At 36.7% G+C, this 19,964-nt stretch overlaps 1 protein-coding gene across 1 annotated transcript in view; it reads right to left on the bottom strand.

Moving 5' to 3' along the window:
• Nucleotides 1-19,964, bottom strand: part of FAM155A (family with sequence similarity 155 member A) — a 440,645-nt gene that overhangs the window by 12,986 nt on the left and 407,695 nt on the right. The window contains exon 2 of the mRNA XM_032100148.1: nucleotides 1,201-1,372. Coding sequence (XP_031956039.1) covers nucleotides 1,201-1,372 — 172 coding nt within the window. The remainder of the gene's footprint in view (nucleotides 1-1,200; nucleotides 1,373-19,964) is intronic.

Here is a 19,964-nt window from a genome sequence, read left to right on the forward strand (position 1 = left end):
GAAGAGATGGATATGTATTTCCTCACAGATTTTCTGAAATACATGCCAAGATGATTTTGTTTACTGTTGTTTTGGTTTCTTGTCCTTGTGTATGTGTGTGTGTACACATGTATATACATGAATACACAGACATACGTATAGGTTGTGTACTTGTGGTAAACAAAATTTTCCTAAGTCACTCACTTCTACTATACTTCCTTAAACTGGACAATAATGCTCACTTGCTTACTGCATATGCATGTGGGAAGGCTATTTACTAATTTTTACAAAATGCCTTGAAGTGCTAAGGATCATTACCTTAGAGGTGGTAAGAAATTTTAACTCAGTTCACTTTTCATGGTATTTTCTTTTGCATATGGATGGATATTGCTTGATTGTGTGCAGTAGGCTTAATCTCCAAGGAAAAAATCCAGTAAGTACCTTGCTACCAGAATCACCCTAAATCCAAACACGGGGTATAAGGTGAAGTGAGTTGCCATGTTCCTTATGCCTGCATCTGAGATGGTATATAAAATTTATGGATTTTTATAATTGATTCTGTTTTTAAGTAGCTTACCTTAGGCAATTTATTTACTATCAAGATTTCCAGTGAAGCCCTAATGTAGAGGTGATGGCAGTTTAATTTCTGATATTTGGACAAAGGTGTCAAATGGTCTAAGTATTGAAATTCCTTTTTACCTATTTACTGGGAATAACAAGACTCAAGAGGAAACAAGCAACGATTACTTCTTCACAGGTGAACAACTGATTCTTGAATTTCTTCACTATCTTTTCTTAAACACTTTCTGACATCTGCTGGACAATTTTGAATGCTGTGCATCAGATTGTTGATTCATCTGGCATAAGAATGCAGGCAGACAAAGGTGAATATGCTAAAAACTGGACCTGCCTTTCTCTTTTTTTCTGAATATTGCATGATATGCAACCTCTTTACTCTGAGTATTGTGTGACATGAAGTAACAGAAATCTCCACAAAATAATTGTGTAAGAAATAACCAGAAAAAAATTTCTTGTAGCAATTTTGGTTTGGAAAGCTGATGACTGGCAGGCTGCATCATAACTGTGCATTACTAGATCTGAGCTCAAATCCTAGCACCTCCAACAAATCTTTCTGATGTGGAATACCTTCAGGCTCTCAGAACTAAATCCATGACATTTAGACTTATGAAAACAATTGAAATTAGTTTCTCTATACTATACCTGTACAGATGAAACTTGATAGTCCTCCATAGATGACATCATCATTGTCTGGTAATATAAAGGGACACCTCGTTTGAACCTCCAAACAGTATTGCTTGCAAGGAATTCTGTTGCTGCAGTGAAACTGTGTGACTTCAAAATACTGGGAACAGAGCCAGGCTTTGTAGACAGTCTGGAAAAAAGAGAAGAACCAAAAATATAGATGGATGACAATAGCACTGTCATTATTAGAAGAACATACTGTACTGCACACCTACATTAATGCTGCTTTTGGACGAAAATTTTGAGAGAATATCACCTGGGTAAAATATGCTCATAACTTTTGACTGTCTTCCCACTTCAGAAATGAAATCTCCAGCCAAGTCATTTAAAAGCAACAGTTAGTCAGGACCAGGCTTATGCTATTATATTATCTCAGTTTGTAAACAGGTATGTCTCTTAGATTTGACTTTTTATTAGATGCATGCAGGCATGGAACACACCCCTGTCCCTGCATTTTATTATATGCTAAGTGAGATCCTAATCTCGTTAGGAGCTGGACAAGGACAAATTTATGAAAGTGCATGCAAGAAAGAGTTGAAAACTGTGCTCGTGCCATGTCTCTCTTTATATCATCTAGAGCTAAACTATCAGGTTGCAATAGATGGTGCTGCTTCCCTTCAAATAAAACCTTATCCAGTCCACAGCATTAAAACATGCATTAGGGTTCCTGAACACCAACAGCTGCAGACTAGGGGATAAATCTGCCACAGTGAGAACCAATGTCTACATTTGGATGCTAAAAGGAGCACTTTAAAGATGGTCTCATCTGATGCTGCATAGCGATGGCTGCAGGACCTGTGATTATTGCAATTATTGTCACCATTTAAACAGAAAAGTAAAATAAACATGCTGATTTTAATTTTTACTACCTTTTGTCTTCCAAACAATGATGCTTTTCATTACAATTAAACTCTTTTGGACACGGAAAGAATTAATGTAAAATTAGATAGGACACCAAGCTACAAAGGTGATTAAAAACCCATGTGACTGAGTACAGAGAGGTTTGTTTGTTGCCCATTTTATTTTCCACTTAACTGTTTTGGCGTACATTATTTACTGTATAGATACTTGCTATCTTGCTTGTTAAATAGCATTCCTTTTTTGTATTTTTTAATTATCTGAAAATCCTAGTAACAACCTTTCATTAATCACAGACTGAAAACCAATATAGTCAGCTTATCATTTCCATTCTTTCTAGGACTGATTTAATAAAAAAGAAAACTGACACCTGAAATGACCAATCTAGATGAGAGTTTGGTTTTATTTCAGTGTGTTCCATCTCACTGGTTATAATTTTATGAATGTCAATAACAGCATAAATTGTATAACTAATTTCAATGTAGTAACCCCAGAATCACAAATCTTTTATTTTAGATTGTTTGCAACAGTAGCAGGTATGGGTAAGGTTACTAGGTGATAAAATGAAGCCTTTATTACTAATCTATGGTTTGTGATTATATCTTTTCATAGCATTTTTTGCTACTGCATTCTGTAGAACATGTTTTTTTTTCATTACAAATTCAATTTTAATTGCTTACTAAAGTTTCATATCCACAGTACATGAATAATGAGAAGGATGACCAGGAGATGTATGCACCTTTTGCTCTTAAACAAACTTTTAAACAGAAAGTTGTTTTCCCACTCTTGATTACATCACCCACCACAGTTTTGATACTTCATTTGCTTTACTGACATTTGCAACAATGAATCACAGAATCACAGAATACGCTGAGTTGGAAAAGACCCACAAGGATCATTGAGTTTAACTCTTAGCCCTGCTCAGGACCATCCCCAAAAGTCACACCATGTGCATTGTCCACACACTTCCTGAACTCTGTCAGGCTGGTGCTGTGGCCACTTCCCTGGGAAGCCTGTTCCAGTGCCCAACCACGCTCTGGGCGAAGAACATTTTCCTATCTAAATCTCTCCTGATACAGCTTCATGCCATTCCCATGGGTCCTGTCACCTCAGAGAAGAGATCAGTGCCTGCCCCTCCTCTTCCCCTCTCAAGGAAGTTGTAACTGCAATGAGGTGTCCCCTCAGTTGCCGCCAGGCTGAACATACCAAGTGACCTCAGACACACCTCAAGGCCTGTCACCATCTTTGTTGCCCTCCTTTGGAGCTTTATATCCTATGTTGTGGCACCCAAAACTGCACACAGGATTCAAGGTTAGGTGAAATAAAGCAAGAGTTTTTCTATTTTTAATTAGTGATCATAGTCAGCTGTTTGGAAACAGGAATGCTGGGTCAGGTAATAGTTATATATTCACAGATGGTCTTTCCTGATCACTAACACCTTAAACCTGTTTAGTATGAACCCACATGTTCTCTTCATAAAATAGATCTAATAGGAGTAAGTTGGTTAATGACTCATATTTGAAAGTGTACATCAGTTTTTAGGAAGGATATTGAACAGTGCACCATACATGGTAACAAGAAAATGAGCAAACCCATGTGTCTACTTAAGCAAGACAGAAAATTTTTATTCAGAAGCAGAAGTAAATAACGCAATTGTGGGCTTCTGTGAAGATTTTTGTGTATCCAATCTCAGTTCATACAAATCATCTTCCTCCTCTGATTCACAAATCCTCAGCTTTGTCCCAAAATTACATTTGAATTCTTGTCCATATTTCTAAAGAATGCATGAATATACCTGTTCCTGAGATCTGTTTCTCAGATGAATGCCTCCCACTCTGTATCCTTTCCTATTTTCTTTTCCCTGCAGCTGATTTCAAACTTGCATATAGTCTATATTGATATTTTTAATATTCTGGTTCCCTTTTGCTCTGTTTTACCCAGCGAGGCTACACAGAGTACTAGACAAGGCTCATCCATGTATCTGTCAGTACACTGCCTTCACAGCTTTGGCCTGTGCTAATTCTTACATTTCCAGACAGTGCTCAGCCATTGTCTGGAAATAGTATGCCAAGAACTGTACCCAGTAAGCAGTTTTGTCTTTTTCTGGAGAAAAAGGAAAATTATGTATGTGTTTGCAGTTTAGCTGTAGTGGGTTACCTGGTAGACCAGAACGTAGTCCCTCTCTTCTCTTACCACATCAGACATGATTTAAACGCCTACTTTCCTAACAAACACCCCAAATAATCTCTCCTACCCTTCCTGCACTTTATAAGCACAAAAGGTTTTACACAGCCATCTTACTTTCATGCTTAAATATGTGCTACCCAGGAGGGAGTATAGAAGTGGAAGAATCTATCTCATATTTGTTCATGCAACTCTGCCCACTAGCATTTGCATAGTTCCACGGCTGACCCAGCTGAGTAAGAAGATCCAGAGTAGTCCAAAGTCTTTTCTCTGTTTCAGGGACAATGAGTAGTGGCTTTTTAGCTTTAGTAGAAGTCCATTATCTGGAACTGAAATTTCTTGAATTTTCTTGAATTTTTTCTAATAGTAAAGCAGATACTATGGCCTTTGATCGGCCAGTATTCCTTCTTTTACACAGGGAAATACAGATTTTGCTTGGTTGGGAATTTTTCTCTACCTCCTAGCAAGTCCAAAATTTTCAGAGTTTTAAAACATGCATTATGTAACAAGACCTGAAACTATCAGTGAAATACACATTGGCCTGTATATTGAGTGTGGTGTTCACTTTACAAACTATGCTTCGATATGAGGCTTTTTTCCTTCTTAAAGAACATGAATAGCTAAACTCAAATATTTATAAATACAATAAATGTTTCTCATAAAATATTTCATATGGAAAACTTTTAAGTATTAGTTTAATTCTATTAGTGCTTTCCTATGTAATTTTCAATGTGTCAATGGAAGAGATGGAAGGTGGATGTGAGGACACCATGTGTTAAATGGCCAGAGGGAGGAAAAATCCTCTATCTTTTCCATTAAGTCTTCTAGAGCAGAATCTTTGCTCTTTCAAAACATGCACTTTCTCAAGAAACAAGTCAATAAAACAAATGCCTGGGATTATATTTCAAGGAAAGGAAAGAGGGACTGTGGCAGCAGTGGATGAAGCTTTCACTGTATTATATTCTCATTTAAAGGAAACAAAGCTAAAAATCACTCCTAACATAAATTGAACTAAACTGAGTTATAAGATGGGAAAGCTACATACATTATAGAGAAAATGTAAGAATAAACAATTATCAATAGTCTTTGAAAAAAAAAGAGGCAATCTAGTGATTTAAAAAAAATAATTTAGAACTTCAGAAGACAAAATCATTTTCATTAACAGATACTTTAGTCATTGAAGTCAAGATACCAAAACCAAAAAAACTAACATGATGAAGATTTGTGATTTCTTACAATTATAAATTATTCTACGTATTATAACCTTTTATATATGTTGCATATATATAATGTAGAAAAAAATAGAATGGTCTTGTGTTTTCAGCTGGCTTGGGACATGATTGAAACCTTTGAAATATCATAGTACTAACAGAAATCTGGCAAACTGAACTCAAAGAACAGAAAAAAACCCATGCTTTTCTGTTGGTTTTATTTTTAATCTTTCTTAACAAGGGAAAGAACTAAGATAAACTGGATTATTGATGCATCATGGCAACCACATAGACTAAATACCTCAATATATCTAAACATCTCATCTCTTTACCATTAACATAATTTTAGACAATACATTTGAAAGAGATACAGTCCTGTCTATTAGATGAGACACAGTGATGGCAAGATAGTATCACATAAGAATAAAGTCATCTTTCATATACAGAAGCATAGCTATAAAATCTCAGAAGGATTTAGTGGCAATTTTGCTCACCTAGATAAATTAAATCTACTTTACTTTGTACCTGTAGGAAAAAATTAAGATTAAACTTTTGAAAAAGAGCACGAGTTAATGCTGGCTTTATATATCTATATTTATGAATATAAATATGTGTGAGTGCCTATCTAGAGTGATCATAATAAAAATCTTCTTAGTTTTAAATTATTAACAATATTGTGATAAAAACTTATTATCAATTGGGCAGATTAATTTATTATTTGGGATTAATTTCATTTCTACAGTATAAGCTTCAAGCAGAAAAAATATTCTATGACTTCAGTGACCAATAACCCAACACAAATAACCAACTTCAGCAATTCAAAGAATGAAAGCTTCACAAACTAGACATTAAACTGCATCTACTTGTCAAATGATTAGTGGTAATAAAAGGATTCAGAGTTAAAAGGAAGAAAGCAAGGTGGAGGAGATATGGAGAATTCTGAGAAACTAAAAGGACACATTTTGTGCTTTTTCTCTCAGGACATTAGGAAGAACACTTATTTTTGTCTTTGTGTGGAGACTGGCAGTCTTGGTATTGTCTCTTTTTTGTATATTCTGTATCTCATATCACACATGAGGTTAGACAGTGTCTGAGTTATTCTTTCCAGTCTTGAAAGGCAACCAGACAGAGTTCTTAGTTAATACTGTTACATTAATCACCTAGAGAGGGGCCAGGAGCTGCTGCCCCCAGTGTGGACAGTATGGCTGCGTAGAACAGTTCATTGGCTGACCACAGCCTGGGTCATTACACTAGCAGACTTCCAACTGGCTGTGCAACTGCACAAAACTAATTTTAACAAGATGACCTCTAAGGTCCCCTCCAACCCAGGCCATTCTGTGATTCTATACTTCTATGATTCTATGCTTCTATGATTGTATGATTGTATGATTCTGTGCTTCTATGATTCTATGATTCTCTTTGCTAAGACTGCAAAACCAACTAGAAGATAAAGTTGTATTTACCATGCATATATGCCCACAGTTTCCCTCCCTCCCCATCTCATTCTCACTCAGTCATACACACACAATACACATGATTCCGGATAACCTGAGTTGTGTCAGAACAGATTGAGTACGTAGCCTTAATCATCTGAGTCACACTGCATGAGAGGTATCAGTAGAACAGAATGGAAAAGTTCAATCAGTTTCATTCTCTACAGCTGTCAATTCTTCCTGGTTTTCAAGAGATGAATTCAGCTCATTTTTGCCCCTTCCCCTGTGGACTGTCATTTCCAGGAAGTACTTTAACCATTTTCCATAGAAAAGATTTTTTTCCTCACTGAGGGAAACTTTGATGTTATTGGCTGGGTTGTCACAATAATTACACAAAAGGGAACTTAAAAATCATCGACAGCTTTTACTGTGTAGATGTGGAGAATGGTGGGAGGGAAAGAGAGTAGGAAGAGAGAAGTCACAACAGAAATTCTCTCTCTCAAAATGGTAATTTTTCTGAATCAAAATAAATTTTAACTGCTTTTAACTGATGCTTTGCAAGCATATCCATTCCTCACTGTGAAAATGAAGTCTTCAAAGAGAGCACAACTGAATAATTTCACCTACCAGTTGGAAAGGAAGAGGCCCCTTATGAACTTGAGAGGTGTTTCGATCACTCACATTTTCAATGACATCAGGAAATTGTACCTTATTGGAATAAACAAATTGCCTTCAGAAAGTGTGATATGATTCCAGTTCAACTTGTCCCAAAGTTTGTGAGTATTTTGAGAAAAAATTCTGCAGTTGTTATGTATACTCAGGAGTACGTCAGGTTGTGACTGACTAATTAATTAATTTTTCCAAGAATATTCATGGAATAACCTCTTAAGCAAGCTGAGCTTTTTCAGGAGAACTGGCTGGAGAAACAGCATTCATATAGAAATGAATAGTGATGTGGCCTTCAGATTTTGATACATTCTACCTTAGTGGTGCCCAGTACATGTTTACTCATTGACAGCGAACAAGCTGTCTATGGACAGTGAGATCTGTTCCCTGTCAGCCTCACTTATAGCACATGATTTTCTGTAACCCTAAAGATGCTGGTACAGAAGGTACTTCTTATATGCAAAGGATGATGTCTATTTCACGTCTAATCTTTGCCTGACTCATAGAGTTATGGATGTTTGAACTATTTAAAGTCATGATGTGTGCATTTAAAGTTAGGCCATATGTTCAAATTCCATGGTTTACTTTTTTGTTGTTGCTGTTGTCTGGGTGAATCTGTGGTATTCTGTGACATTACCACAGCCAATAATGTTGTGTCTTGTAGGGTTCTCATTTCAACATTTTATGAAATATTTTTAAAGTATCTGCTTCAGCCTAATTTCCTTACTTCATTTTATCTTTTTTGTTGTTGTTTTTTTCAGTATTCCACAATCTCAAAGTGTAGGCATTAATAACAGTAGTAATACTTATGAGCCGAGATGTTGTCAATAACAGAGTTGGAGAAAAGCTACTGGCAAAGGCTGAAAAACTTTTTAAACCATTACTTCCACAAATAAAGATACTCACTCATTCACTTAGAACTGCGCCCGAACACTGACCAGGCAAAAGATGAATATATTAAACACTATATATAGGAAATAAGAGGATGAGATTGCAATGAAGGATTTTATGTAGCAACGAGGAACCTCAGAAGAGCACACCTATTTCTCCCAGTGATAAAACTTTTGCTGTGAAACTCACTTCAAATATTATGAGTGTTTTACAGCAGCAAAGAAATGCTACATCTGTGAAGCACAACCTCTAAAAGGCTTTTTATATTTGGATCACCAGGGTATTTTGTGTTGGTTTGAGTGACAGTTCATCTTCCTTAGGAAATACTTGGGTCAGTCTCAGTGTCTGCTTTGTGCATCAGGACCTGAGATATCATGTTGTACAAGCAGAGATGTCTATTAGATAGCTTACAAGTGTATTTTATATAGACTACATAACCAAAATATAAATGGCTAACTGGTAGAAAACCTGATTAAATCTGACAAGGATAGTGTTACAAATGTGGACTCCCCAAGGAACTTTGTCATTTTTGAGCGTTAAGGGCAGTCTGAGTTCAGGAAAACTGCATTTTGCATGTGTACTATGGAATAAAAATCAGCTTTTACAGAGACTCTTCTGCCCATGAGGGTTGCAGGACTGCTGTTGGTATTTCTCTTTTGCTGGGCTTTGTTCCCAGTCCCATTCTGAGTCTTTGGGCAACCTCACGATAGGGCTGGCAAAACACACAAATAATGCAGCAACAGTGACCAGATAGGAGGGAAAAATACTCTCCACAAGGTATCTTTGCCAAAGAATATCAGTGGTACCACCAGTGACTAAATGTTCTTCACTACATGCAGTAGGAAACGTATAACAAATGGGTTTCAAATATGTGGGTTGCTGAAAATAAAATATTTTGTAGGAACAGTCTCTAAAAGGAGATTTTTTTCCCCCTTAAGCTATAATTTTCATTTTGTTTCATCACTATCAAAATCAAATAATTTTGACTGGGGAATTATTTTTCATTAGGTTTCAAATATTTCTTTCCAAATAAACTATTGTCATTCTGTTTCCGCACCCAAACATTCCTCATAAACCATTCATTTAAATACATGTCACATTATTGTATTTTATTTATTGATATTGATTCATAGTTGTTATGTTTTTTGGAGAAGTTGTTTTGTATATGCACTCCCACCTCCACCACTTTTTTCTGGGAAATTTTGATTCTGATTTTTTTTAATAAATCTGATGCAGAATGAATAAAAAATATCAATCTGAACTTCCTGTAAAACAGACATTATATTTTCCAGTTATTTCATTCTGTGTACAATTTTAAAATTCCTTGTTTTACAAGACTGTACCAGGAAATGAGAATGTCTGTTTCCTATTATGGATACTTATGCCTGAAATTTACAGTAATTTGGGAACAAACACATCTGTTTTGTGGTTATTTTAACCTTTGATTTTGTTTCTATTTTATTATAATGAATATTTTCTGTATCTGCATGGATGGAATATCATAAGATAAATATTTAAATATTTATTCAGAAGATCTTGATGCCACAGAATGCAAACTATTGTGTTAAGAGGCAAAAGCTTTTAGCGTTTCCTAAATTAAATAGACAAACTTGTTTCTTTCCCTATTTTACCCATTGTATAAATAAATTCATTTGAAAGACACACATGCTATTTTATTTGAAGATAGAGGAAAGGTAAACCAAGGTTGAAATTTATTTGCCAGAATATTGTTGATCTCAGCTTCAGTTCATATGCTATGAAACAAGATTTCTTTTAACCAAATACAGATGTGGAATACCAAGCTGCTCTGCTCACATCTTTGTTGTTTATATTGGAAACGATGAACTGAAAGATGCAAATATGCCAGCTCCTAATAGAAATATGTCTCTTTGATTATGGAAACATTACTGCAGAGGAGATGGTATCAATGTCTCACTTTGATACTTGAGAAAGTATATACATATATAGGAAAGATCTATAAGGTTTCTGTCTGCCAAAATAAATCAAGTTTCTGCAAAGCAAAAATGTGCAAAAAACCCATCCACCAGTCTTGTCATTCTAGTGATTAGCCATCCAATCAACTGAGGTCATCATCATGATAAACCTCACTGTTGTTTCATAATACCCTAAAACCTGAACTCATCCTCTGTATCAGAATTCAGTTTTAGCTGTTTCTTAATATAGCAAGGAAACTTTCTTTTGAAGATCATAAACATCCCTTTAGGTGAGCTTAAAGAAAATTGAAGATTAAATAACTCATTATGGAAATAAGTAGTCTTTTAAAAAAAAGGAGGCACTAGTCTTTGATTTTGTGAGCTTAATAGTATTCCATCTAATCAGATACTATATTAGAATGTTCAAATTATAAAAGAAAAAAGCAAATTAATAATGTTTAAAGTGTCTGATCAGCTCTCCTGCAAAGTTTAAGGTCCACTAGCTTCAAGTCAGCTCACAATGGTCAGGAGCCTCTTTTAAAGTTTTACAGCCTTCTAAAATTACATCTGAATTCATGAGCCAAGCGATGTGTTAAGGCTGGAAAGTAATTTTGTTCAACTCTGTTTTGCCTCATTTCTGAAGTAGTGGTGTTGCCTTTCCCTGGTCTTAAAATTAAGCACCAAATACGGTTTAAGGAAAAAGGGGTTTTTACCTTGGTATTTAAGGATCCTTAAGATGCACCACTTCATCCAGGAGGAGTGCACCGAAATGCACCCCGAAATGCACACGAAATGCACACATGTGACAAATTGCGTATACAATTTATAGACCTTGCAAAGTAGCATATCTATCAAAGATTCCCCAATGAGAAGCTTAAATGAATAGCATGATATCCCCCCATCCCAAGGAATTCCCCCCTGGATGGGTCTATCTCAGTTTACAGGATGTGTTCTAGAGAGGACCTTGGTTTCTCAGGATAGCATAGGGCTTTCTGGCCCCAACTGTGAGGCCTCCAGGATGTTTGGTCTCCTGGCTTAATGGAATATTAGGACTATGCTAAGTTATCAGGCTTAAGGAATTACAAATATGTATGCTAAAAGCACTGAGGATATATAAAAGGTATATAAAAGAAAAGGCAAAAAATCATCATGGCATCAATGGTAGTCTGTGTAAATCAGCTCACCATGACAGTATTCAGAAGATTGATACCACTGATTACCAGTGTATGCAGGAGACAAGGAGAGTCCCTGTCTTTACATCCTCTGCTTTCTCAGATTAAGGACCTAATTTTTACTGCCCGCTAAACTCCAGCATCTCTCAGAAGAGAGACTCCCTTAGAGGTTCTGGGGGATTCCAATCAACTTGCAACTGCCACTGCAGATTCCTGGCAGATGAGGGGACTTGACATAAGCTGATATAAACATACACAGAGAAGAAGTATCCTATGCCTCTAATTTCTCTTTCCATTTGGAATTATAACTTGTTTAAGCATAAGACTTATTCAAACTCAATACTGAATTTTCATCTTGATCATTCAGGAAGTGGAGGGGCAGGTGCTGATCTCTTCACTCCTGGGACCAGTGACAGGCCTCGAGGAAACAGCAGGAAGCTGTGCCAAGGGAGGTTTAGGTTGGCTATCAGGAAAAAGTTTTTCACCCAGAGGGCAGTTGGGCACTGGAACAGCTCCCCAGGGAAGTGGTCAAGCACCAGCCTGACAGAGTTCAAGAACAATGCTCCATGGTGTGATTCTTGGGGTGTCCTGTCCTGTGTCAGGAGTCAGACTCAATAACCTGGATGAGTTATTGACCTCAGCACATTCTATGTGCTGATTCTATGATTCTTGATTCTATGAAAATTCAGTAAATAAGATAATAAAAGCTAAATAAAAGGAGTTAATGAATCTAGAAGAGAGAAGAAAATAAATGCTTTAGAACACGAAATATATTTAAAAAGAAAAGAAGACCCCCAGAACTTAAAACTAAGGAAGGAGCCTGTATGGTGCAGTTTCCAGAAATATCATATGTATCACTGATGTAAGTTTATTTTAATCATGGTTATTTGAATTGATTAAGAGAACTTTATTATGGTGTAAACTATTTAGAGGCAAAGCAGATTGTCCTTACTTTTTTCTCTAGACGTTCTGAATGTAAGAACAGGGCCAGAGGCTCCACTGCACTATTCAACACTGTTACACTCAGTGTCCTAGAGCTGTGCTACTTTTCCCACTTATATTTAATTTACAGATTGACATAAAGACCTCAGAGTTGCATGCTGTTGTTATGACATCGAAGTGAAACATCCAGACATCTGAAGAGGGTGAGTGGCTGAGCTGAAAACCAGCTCCCAAGGAAAGGAGACTTTTTCCTCTCTTACAGTTTTTTCTCACACAGCTCTGGTTAAAAGCCACACAGCTGTACTAAAAGCTGAGCTCAGGTAGCCAAACTTGGCCCAGATGGGAATATATATGACATTGCAATCAGAGCCATGACAACCTGTGACCACGCAATTGACAATTCATATTTTCTGGGAGGGCACAATAAGCTCTCCAAACAGTTTACAATTAAGCTCAACAATAAACTCACCCAAGAAGAGCTGTCCCAAGTGAGTATTTCACCAGTCTGGGGTGGCTCTGCAAGGGCATAGACACTTGCCACCACAGAATGATGCTTATCAGAGCAAAGGACGATTTTCACATACCTTGTGCTGTTTCACCTGCCAATCTGATAATCACCAGCATAAAAACTGCAACAAAATCTCACTTCTCTTTTCCAAGAAGATTTGGAAGCATCATGTGTCTATTTAAGGATTTGTACAAACTGTCTGCAGCTTTGCCCCCAGTGACAGCTCCCATCTATAACTTCAGCATTCAGAGATTTTACACCATATAACACAGTATTTATGAGATTACAAGCTTTTAACCATCCTAGGAAACCCATGTTACTTTTTTAAATTTTCTGCTTTTTCTCTATAATCTAACCATATGCCTTTGAAGTTTCTACTTCACCAACAGGCTCTTAATTCATTGGATGTCTTTTAACTTTTTTTTTTTTTAACTGGATTTACCTTGGAGAATTACCTTGGCGAGAATTTGAGGTGTATTTTGGATTCTTTCTGCTACATTTGCTCATATATAAAGATAAGTAAAATAAATTTAAGATGGCTAAGACCCTATCCAATTATTCAAGCACTGCAGTCATATAATGTAACGTGCCTGTAGACAGAGATGGCTGATGCAGTTAAACACAAAATTAAATCTCTGTCAGGTAAATTCTCCACCATTAAGAGCCATATTGAAATCAGAGATTATTACTGGAAATTCTTGCTGGCACTCAGAGATTAAAGTGGAACTTTTCAAGTGCTACTGACAACTAGAAATTCCTATTCAAATACTTAGATCTATCAGGTTTTGCCACTTAAAATCTAATGCATCTTTTATATCTCCTAAACTTGTAATGATTCTTCATCAGTTTAAGCCACTAAATCTTCCTTATTGGCCAATTAGAAAAAACAAATGCAAAGATAAGGTATGGAATTATGGTTCCATTGAAGACAAGACAGATCTGTGACTTCTACCTAATTCTGTATGCCAGACCAGTTGTCATGCCCCCCGTGAAGAGGGGCTCCATCAGGCTTTCCCTAAGAGAATGTGAGATAAGCATCACTTTGAGAAAGTTTTGGATTCAGGGCATGAGATTTGAGACTTGGTAGTAGAAAAAAAATCTCAAGATCTTTCTGATGATGGGATTGGTGCATAGTCAGCAGGTACTGTAGTGATAGTCTGCAGTCTTTAAGAGCTCATAGACTACATAGTTTTGCACTGACTGCTCAAGATTGAGACCAAAAGCTAATCATGGGTGCAGAATTCAAAGCTGTTAAGCACATAGGCAAATAAACCCACTAACTTTTAGTATCTCTGAAGCAAGTGATGTCACTAGCCTTTCTGTTTGATAAAACCTTCTCTTTTGCTTAGGTTGAGTATATTTGCTTCACTCACTTGTCAGGAAGATATGAATGATACAGTTCTTTTTCTATTTTTATTCTTGTTTTCCTCCTTTCTTTTCCTACATTTCCAAAATGCAAATGCTTGTTTATTTTTCCCAATCATTTTCTGTCTTAGCAGTCATCTAACCTGTCCTCATACCTGGATGTCTGGAAGTTTTTGGAAGGAAAAAAATAGGTCTAATTCCTTTGAACTTTGTTGTGCTTCCAGAGTTTCCAGAGAAGATCCAGGAATGTCTCAGTGATTCCAGCCTGAGAGGAGAAGGTCAGCTTTTAGTACTAATATACACTTCTACCAAAGAAAAAGGTGATTTTAACAGTATGTACAATGTATATGACACTTGTCTTCGTAGTGCCTGATGTTGGGATCAGTTCTGCATGCCTCTTCCAGGAAGAAAAAAGGGGTTTTTTTATGCAAGACTGAAAATTGGAAATTTCAAGACAGGTCATATTAGGTAGTTTTCAGCTAACAAAACCCCCCTCATCTTATCTAATTGCACGATGAGTGTGATACTGCTCTGTGAATGGCTGTACTAGCAGCTTTCTCCATAAAGAGAAATATTCCTTGTTTTTACTCTGCCTGATTTATATCATCTTTAATAGTATTAAATCTAAAATATATGTTTTTATCCGAAATATCAAAATCCTTTCACTGCTTGATGAAGTACCTTTGTGGAAAACTGAATATCATAATGTGCAGTGTTTGCTATAAAATTCTTTCTATTTGATCCTGTTGGATTATATGATGCTATCTCAATTCCAGGCATTTTTCTGAAACTTCTATATTCTTGTTATACATTAGACATCAATATCAATTTATTTACAGCTAAAATGTGCCCCTAGAGGCTCTCTGTTAAATGCTGTGCCAACTTAGAGAGAATAAGAGGATTTGGGGTTCAATGTTTTTCATAATTCATTAGTATTCTTTCACTGATTGGTACGCAATAACTATACTCAAGAAGACGCTGTGTATTCCACAGAGATACTGTAGAAGAGTTACACACAAATGAAACAGGATGAGCTTGTAATGCATACATTAAATCACTACCACACTATTTTTATGGCATTATATGTATTTGACTTGGTCATTACAGTAACAATTGTCCCCTCTTTTCCTAGGGGCTTGCCTGAGCTATGCAAAACTGCTATGCAAGCTGTTGGAAAGGGAACTTTTTCACTCTGAACAAGTGTTGTTTGCTCTCAGATTTTCAAATATTTACTCCATGCAGTTTTTCTTAGATGATTTCCTGTGGTACATTGGGTCAAGCCTGAATGTAACTATTTGCTGACACATCCAACAATTTGCATAGGTCAGTAGCATCAGGGAAAATATTTTGCCCTTCAAATTTACTTTTATTTGTTGTTGCTACAGCTTGTTCAGCAAATAGAAGACAATGTTGGAAGACTACCAAAGAGCCTGAGTGTAAAACATCAGATGTGCTACCAGAAATTGTACAGTCTGTCATTTAAAAAATTGACTAGATTAGCAGGATTGACAGTAGAAAATATTATACTTTGTACCTCAGAATGATTCCCTGTCATTCAGAAACTCTCTGAAATGTAAGCCACAAACATGTCTGGAAGCCAATAAGTTGCTTAATATTTAAAAGTGGAATAATAACATTAAAGGTAGATGGTGATATGAGAAAGGCTAAACAACCTCATCTCTGCAAAGGTAAATCCTCTCTCTAATGAATTCAAACTCTTCCAAAGCATAAAAATTAAAATGTGATCCTGATGACAATTTATTTAGTTTTTCAAAAATCCATTAACCAAGTCTCTAAAGAAAGGCAATAAGCAAATGAAATTATTATTGTTTGAGGGTAGTATACAGTCATGTATACGAAATGGGTAGTGGGAAACAAAAGGGAAAAAGCCAGTATTCATCAGTACAAAAGGTTAAAAGCAGGGTGTCTCAGATGTTCAGATATATGCAATGTTTTGCTTATTAATGTATTAATGCATTAGAAAGAAAGCTAAACAAGAAGAAAACAAGGGTACTGAAATAAAAAGTTAATAAAGTTCAAAAAAAGAAATTAAACTTCAGCTGAACTGAAAACTTTCTGAAGTTCAGTGCTGAAGAATTGAAAGAAAAGAAATTTTGTGACGAAAATTTTATTTATGTGTATACCATAAGGGATTTTATGTTTAACGTGCCAATCCTGGAAAATAATCTGGGTCTTGCTCTTCAGTGAGCTCTGTGCAGTTGCAGCTGGAAAGGACAAGTGGATTTATGAAACCTGAGAAATGAGATAGAAAAAAGTGTCCTGCACAGTCAGTGCCACATGCCTACCTGGAATACTGCACCCAGAAACAGATAACCCCACATCAAAAGGGAGGCACAGAATTAGAGATGACTGGAAGATTAAGTTATGACATTTCAGAAAGGAGATGGTGACAGAAAAAAATCTATAAAATTATAAGTGTAGTAGACAGGAGGCACAATTTTCTGGTCTTGTTTTATACCCCAGAAATGGGAGGCAAATGAGTAATGAAATTGAAAAATCTAACTTTTCAAATATTTTTCCATGTAATGCTTGGGATTGGCAGTCATACAGTAATATTTTCTTGAGAACAAGAAACTAAGATTCAGAAAATCATCTTTCCAAGGTAAAGCCAGATGTATAGTTTCCAGAGGAAAATATTTTTGCAGAGCTTCAGAGTACAAAACTCAGTTCCCCTTAGATACTTTACAGGGGTGTACTTGGTCTCTTTCTGAAGAACTTCTAGGCTTTATTCTGCATATGTAAAGACATTTACATGACTTACTTCAGGAGAGTTACAGCATTAGATACTTAAAATGCAGGTGCACACAAGGTGTCTTGGATGCCTTACAATGACTTATTCTGAAATTTCTGGCTTCCTCCTATGCAGAAGCTATTGCTGACTATCATGGAAATAAGATTGTGGATGGGATGGCTTATTGATAAAGCCCTATGAGTGACAGTTGTCCTGTAGACTGTTGCCATCTAGGGAATTACTCCTGATTTCAATGGGCCACAACTGTGAATAAATCACGTGTTGGCTTTATCGATGTGTGTCCAAAGCACAACTACAGACTCAGAAAACTTTGTAAGCTTCTACTCCTTGTTGACTGAACACTCATATTTGTTGTCAAAGCCAATGGGAAACCTGCAACAGCAGCCAGTGGAAATGCTTGTTCTGATTTGCCCACTGTGTTTAATAAAATAAGGTAAAAAGATATGTGCCATACATACTAGAAGGAGAACTTAAATGCTTAATAAAAGAAAAAAAAATCCTAAAGGTTAAATTACAAAGGAAAACAGATTAGGTTTTTTTATAATACAAGTCCTTGAAAGACTAGGTCTTTTTTACTGACTTCATTCTCAGCTGAATTAGACCTGTGATCTAGCCTTGTGAATTGCAAGCATGGGAGAAGAGACTAATTGGAAATCAGGAGTAAGGAAGCCTTATGTCTTTTTGTGCAGTACTGTTAATTTATGAACTTAAAGTTACTGTGCAGCTTAAACCTGTACATTTAGATGGCTTCTGGCCAGCTGGAACATCAGAAGCACACATCATGTTTCCTGAGTGACATTCCCCAGAAATGACTGAGAAAAAAGAAAAGCAGAAAATATAGAACACATAATCAAAATGGTTTAGCAGCAGCAAACAGGACTTATTATTTATTTAAACATTAACATATTTTTACTTAAAAATTAGGCCAGAAGTTATTTTTGAACTTTAAATTTGTTTGAAATTTAAACACTCCAAAGCTTTTGAAAACATAGCTATTTTTTGAAAACATAGCTATTTTTAAGTTTTCTCTGTCATTTTTTGATGATTTTTGTTCCTTAATCAAAACCTGTTATGTCTGGTAGCTTTGCTGTGACTCTTCCAAAATACCTCTTTCCTAAATGCACTCAATACAGTAATTGCAGATCTTTCTCTGCTAGCCTGTGACCTAACTAATTTTCCTTTTTATGAAGCTGTACTTCTCATATTGACAGGTTTTATTCTTTTTTTTTGAAATTCAGATGTCATGTTTATGAATATCAAAGACATCTTGGGAACTCAGCACTGACAGCACAGTCTATCATCCTGTGCTGTACACAATGGTATTTTGTGGAATATGTAATGGGATAAAAACACAGAACCAAATAAATTTTTTCCTGCAATCAGCTGCTTTTCTTCATGCCAGGAATCTCACCCTTGCTAATACCAATCTGTGCAATGGCAAGCCTGTGAATTATCTTAGAAAGTTAATATATCAATGGTCAGCTGATCCAGCCTTTCTTGGCAACAATTTAGACAACACGGCTCAGCACCCTGTCCAGATGAATCTTAAGGGTCCCACACTTCCCTGGTGAGCTTATTCCAATAGCTGATTTTTCTTATTGTGAAAAATTTTCCTCCTATGTTTAACTGGAATCTCCACAGGAGTAACTTGTATCCATTACCTCTTGTCTTTTCAAAGTGACTCCTTGTAAAAAGGAAGTGTCCTGGTTTCAGCTAGGGTAGAGCTAATTTCTTCTCAGTAGCTGTTACGGTGCTGTGTTTTGGATTTGGAATGAGGATGGTGTTGATAACACACTCATGTTTTGGTCTTTTGCTGAGTTGTGCTTATCCTAAGTCGTGCTCTGACAGTGAGTAGGTAAAAAAAGAAACTGGGTGGAAATATAGCCAAGGCAGGTGACCCAAAGGGATGTTCCACACCACAGAACATCATGCCTGGAATATAAACTAGGAGAAGTTATCCTGAAGTGGGGGCTGATCTGGCTTTGGGAAGGGGGCTCTGGTATCGATCAGCTGCTGGTGAGCAATTGCATTGTGCATCAGTTGCTTTTTCCTATTTATTATCATTATTGCTATAAATTACCATTACTAGTGTATTTTACTTTATTTTTAATTATTAAACTGTTCTTATCTCAACCTACAAGTCTCATTGTGGTTCTCTCCCCATTTCACCAGCGTGAGGGGCAGCGAGCGGAGTTGAGTGAGCGGCTGTGTTGCTGTGACCCAGCCCACTGCACGGCTGGGGCTGCGTAATGCCAATCAATCCCAGCCCATCCCCGGGACAGAGTTCCCCGAACAGGCAGACTCAGAGGGTGGGCCTGAGGGGCAGCTCAGAAGCCTAAGCTGCACCCCCTGGGCGGTGCCCGGGTACAAGCCGCCTCCCCCTGTTCGGGAAAATTCCCGGTTACTCAGCTGCTCATTTATAGTTATAGTTATAGTTATAGTTATAGTTATATAGTTATATAGTTATATAGTTATAACTATATATAGAACTATAGTTATAGTTCTGTTATAACTCCCACCTCTCTGTTCCCCCCAGTGGCTCTTGTTAAATTGAATCCTCCCCTTGGCTTGTAACTCATTGGTTGTTTGCCCCTTTCACCGCGGTTTTCAAATTCCCTATAAAACTGAGGACAAGCCTCAGAGGGGATCCCATAGCATTCCATCCCTTCCAAGCTTGTTCAGGTTGGAAAACTTCTAACAATAAACCTGTTAGGAGGCAGACCAGAACAGCCTCCCTCTTCCTTTGTCTCCGAGCTAACTGAGCCGATCCCATCGGCTCCTGCCG

This window comes from Corvus moneduloides, chromosome 2, assembly GCF_009650955.1.
Source record: "Corvus moneduloides isolate bCorMon1 chromosome 2, bCorMon1.pri, whole genome shotgun sequence".
In the NCBI taxonomy this organism is placed as follows: Eukaryota; Metazoa; Chordata; class Aves; order Passeriformes; family Corvidae; genus Corvus; species Corvus moneduloides.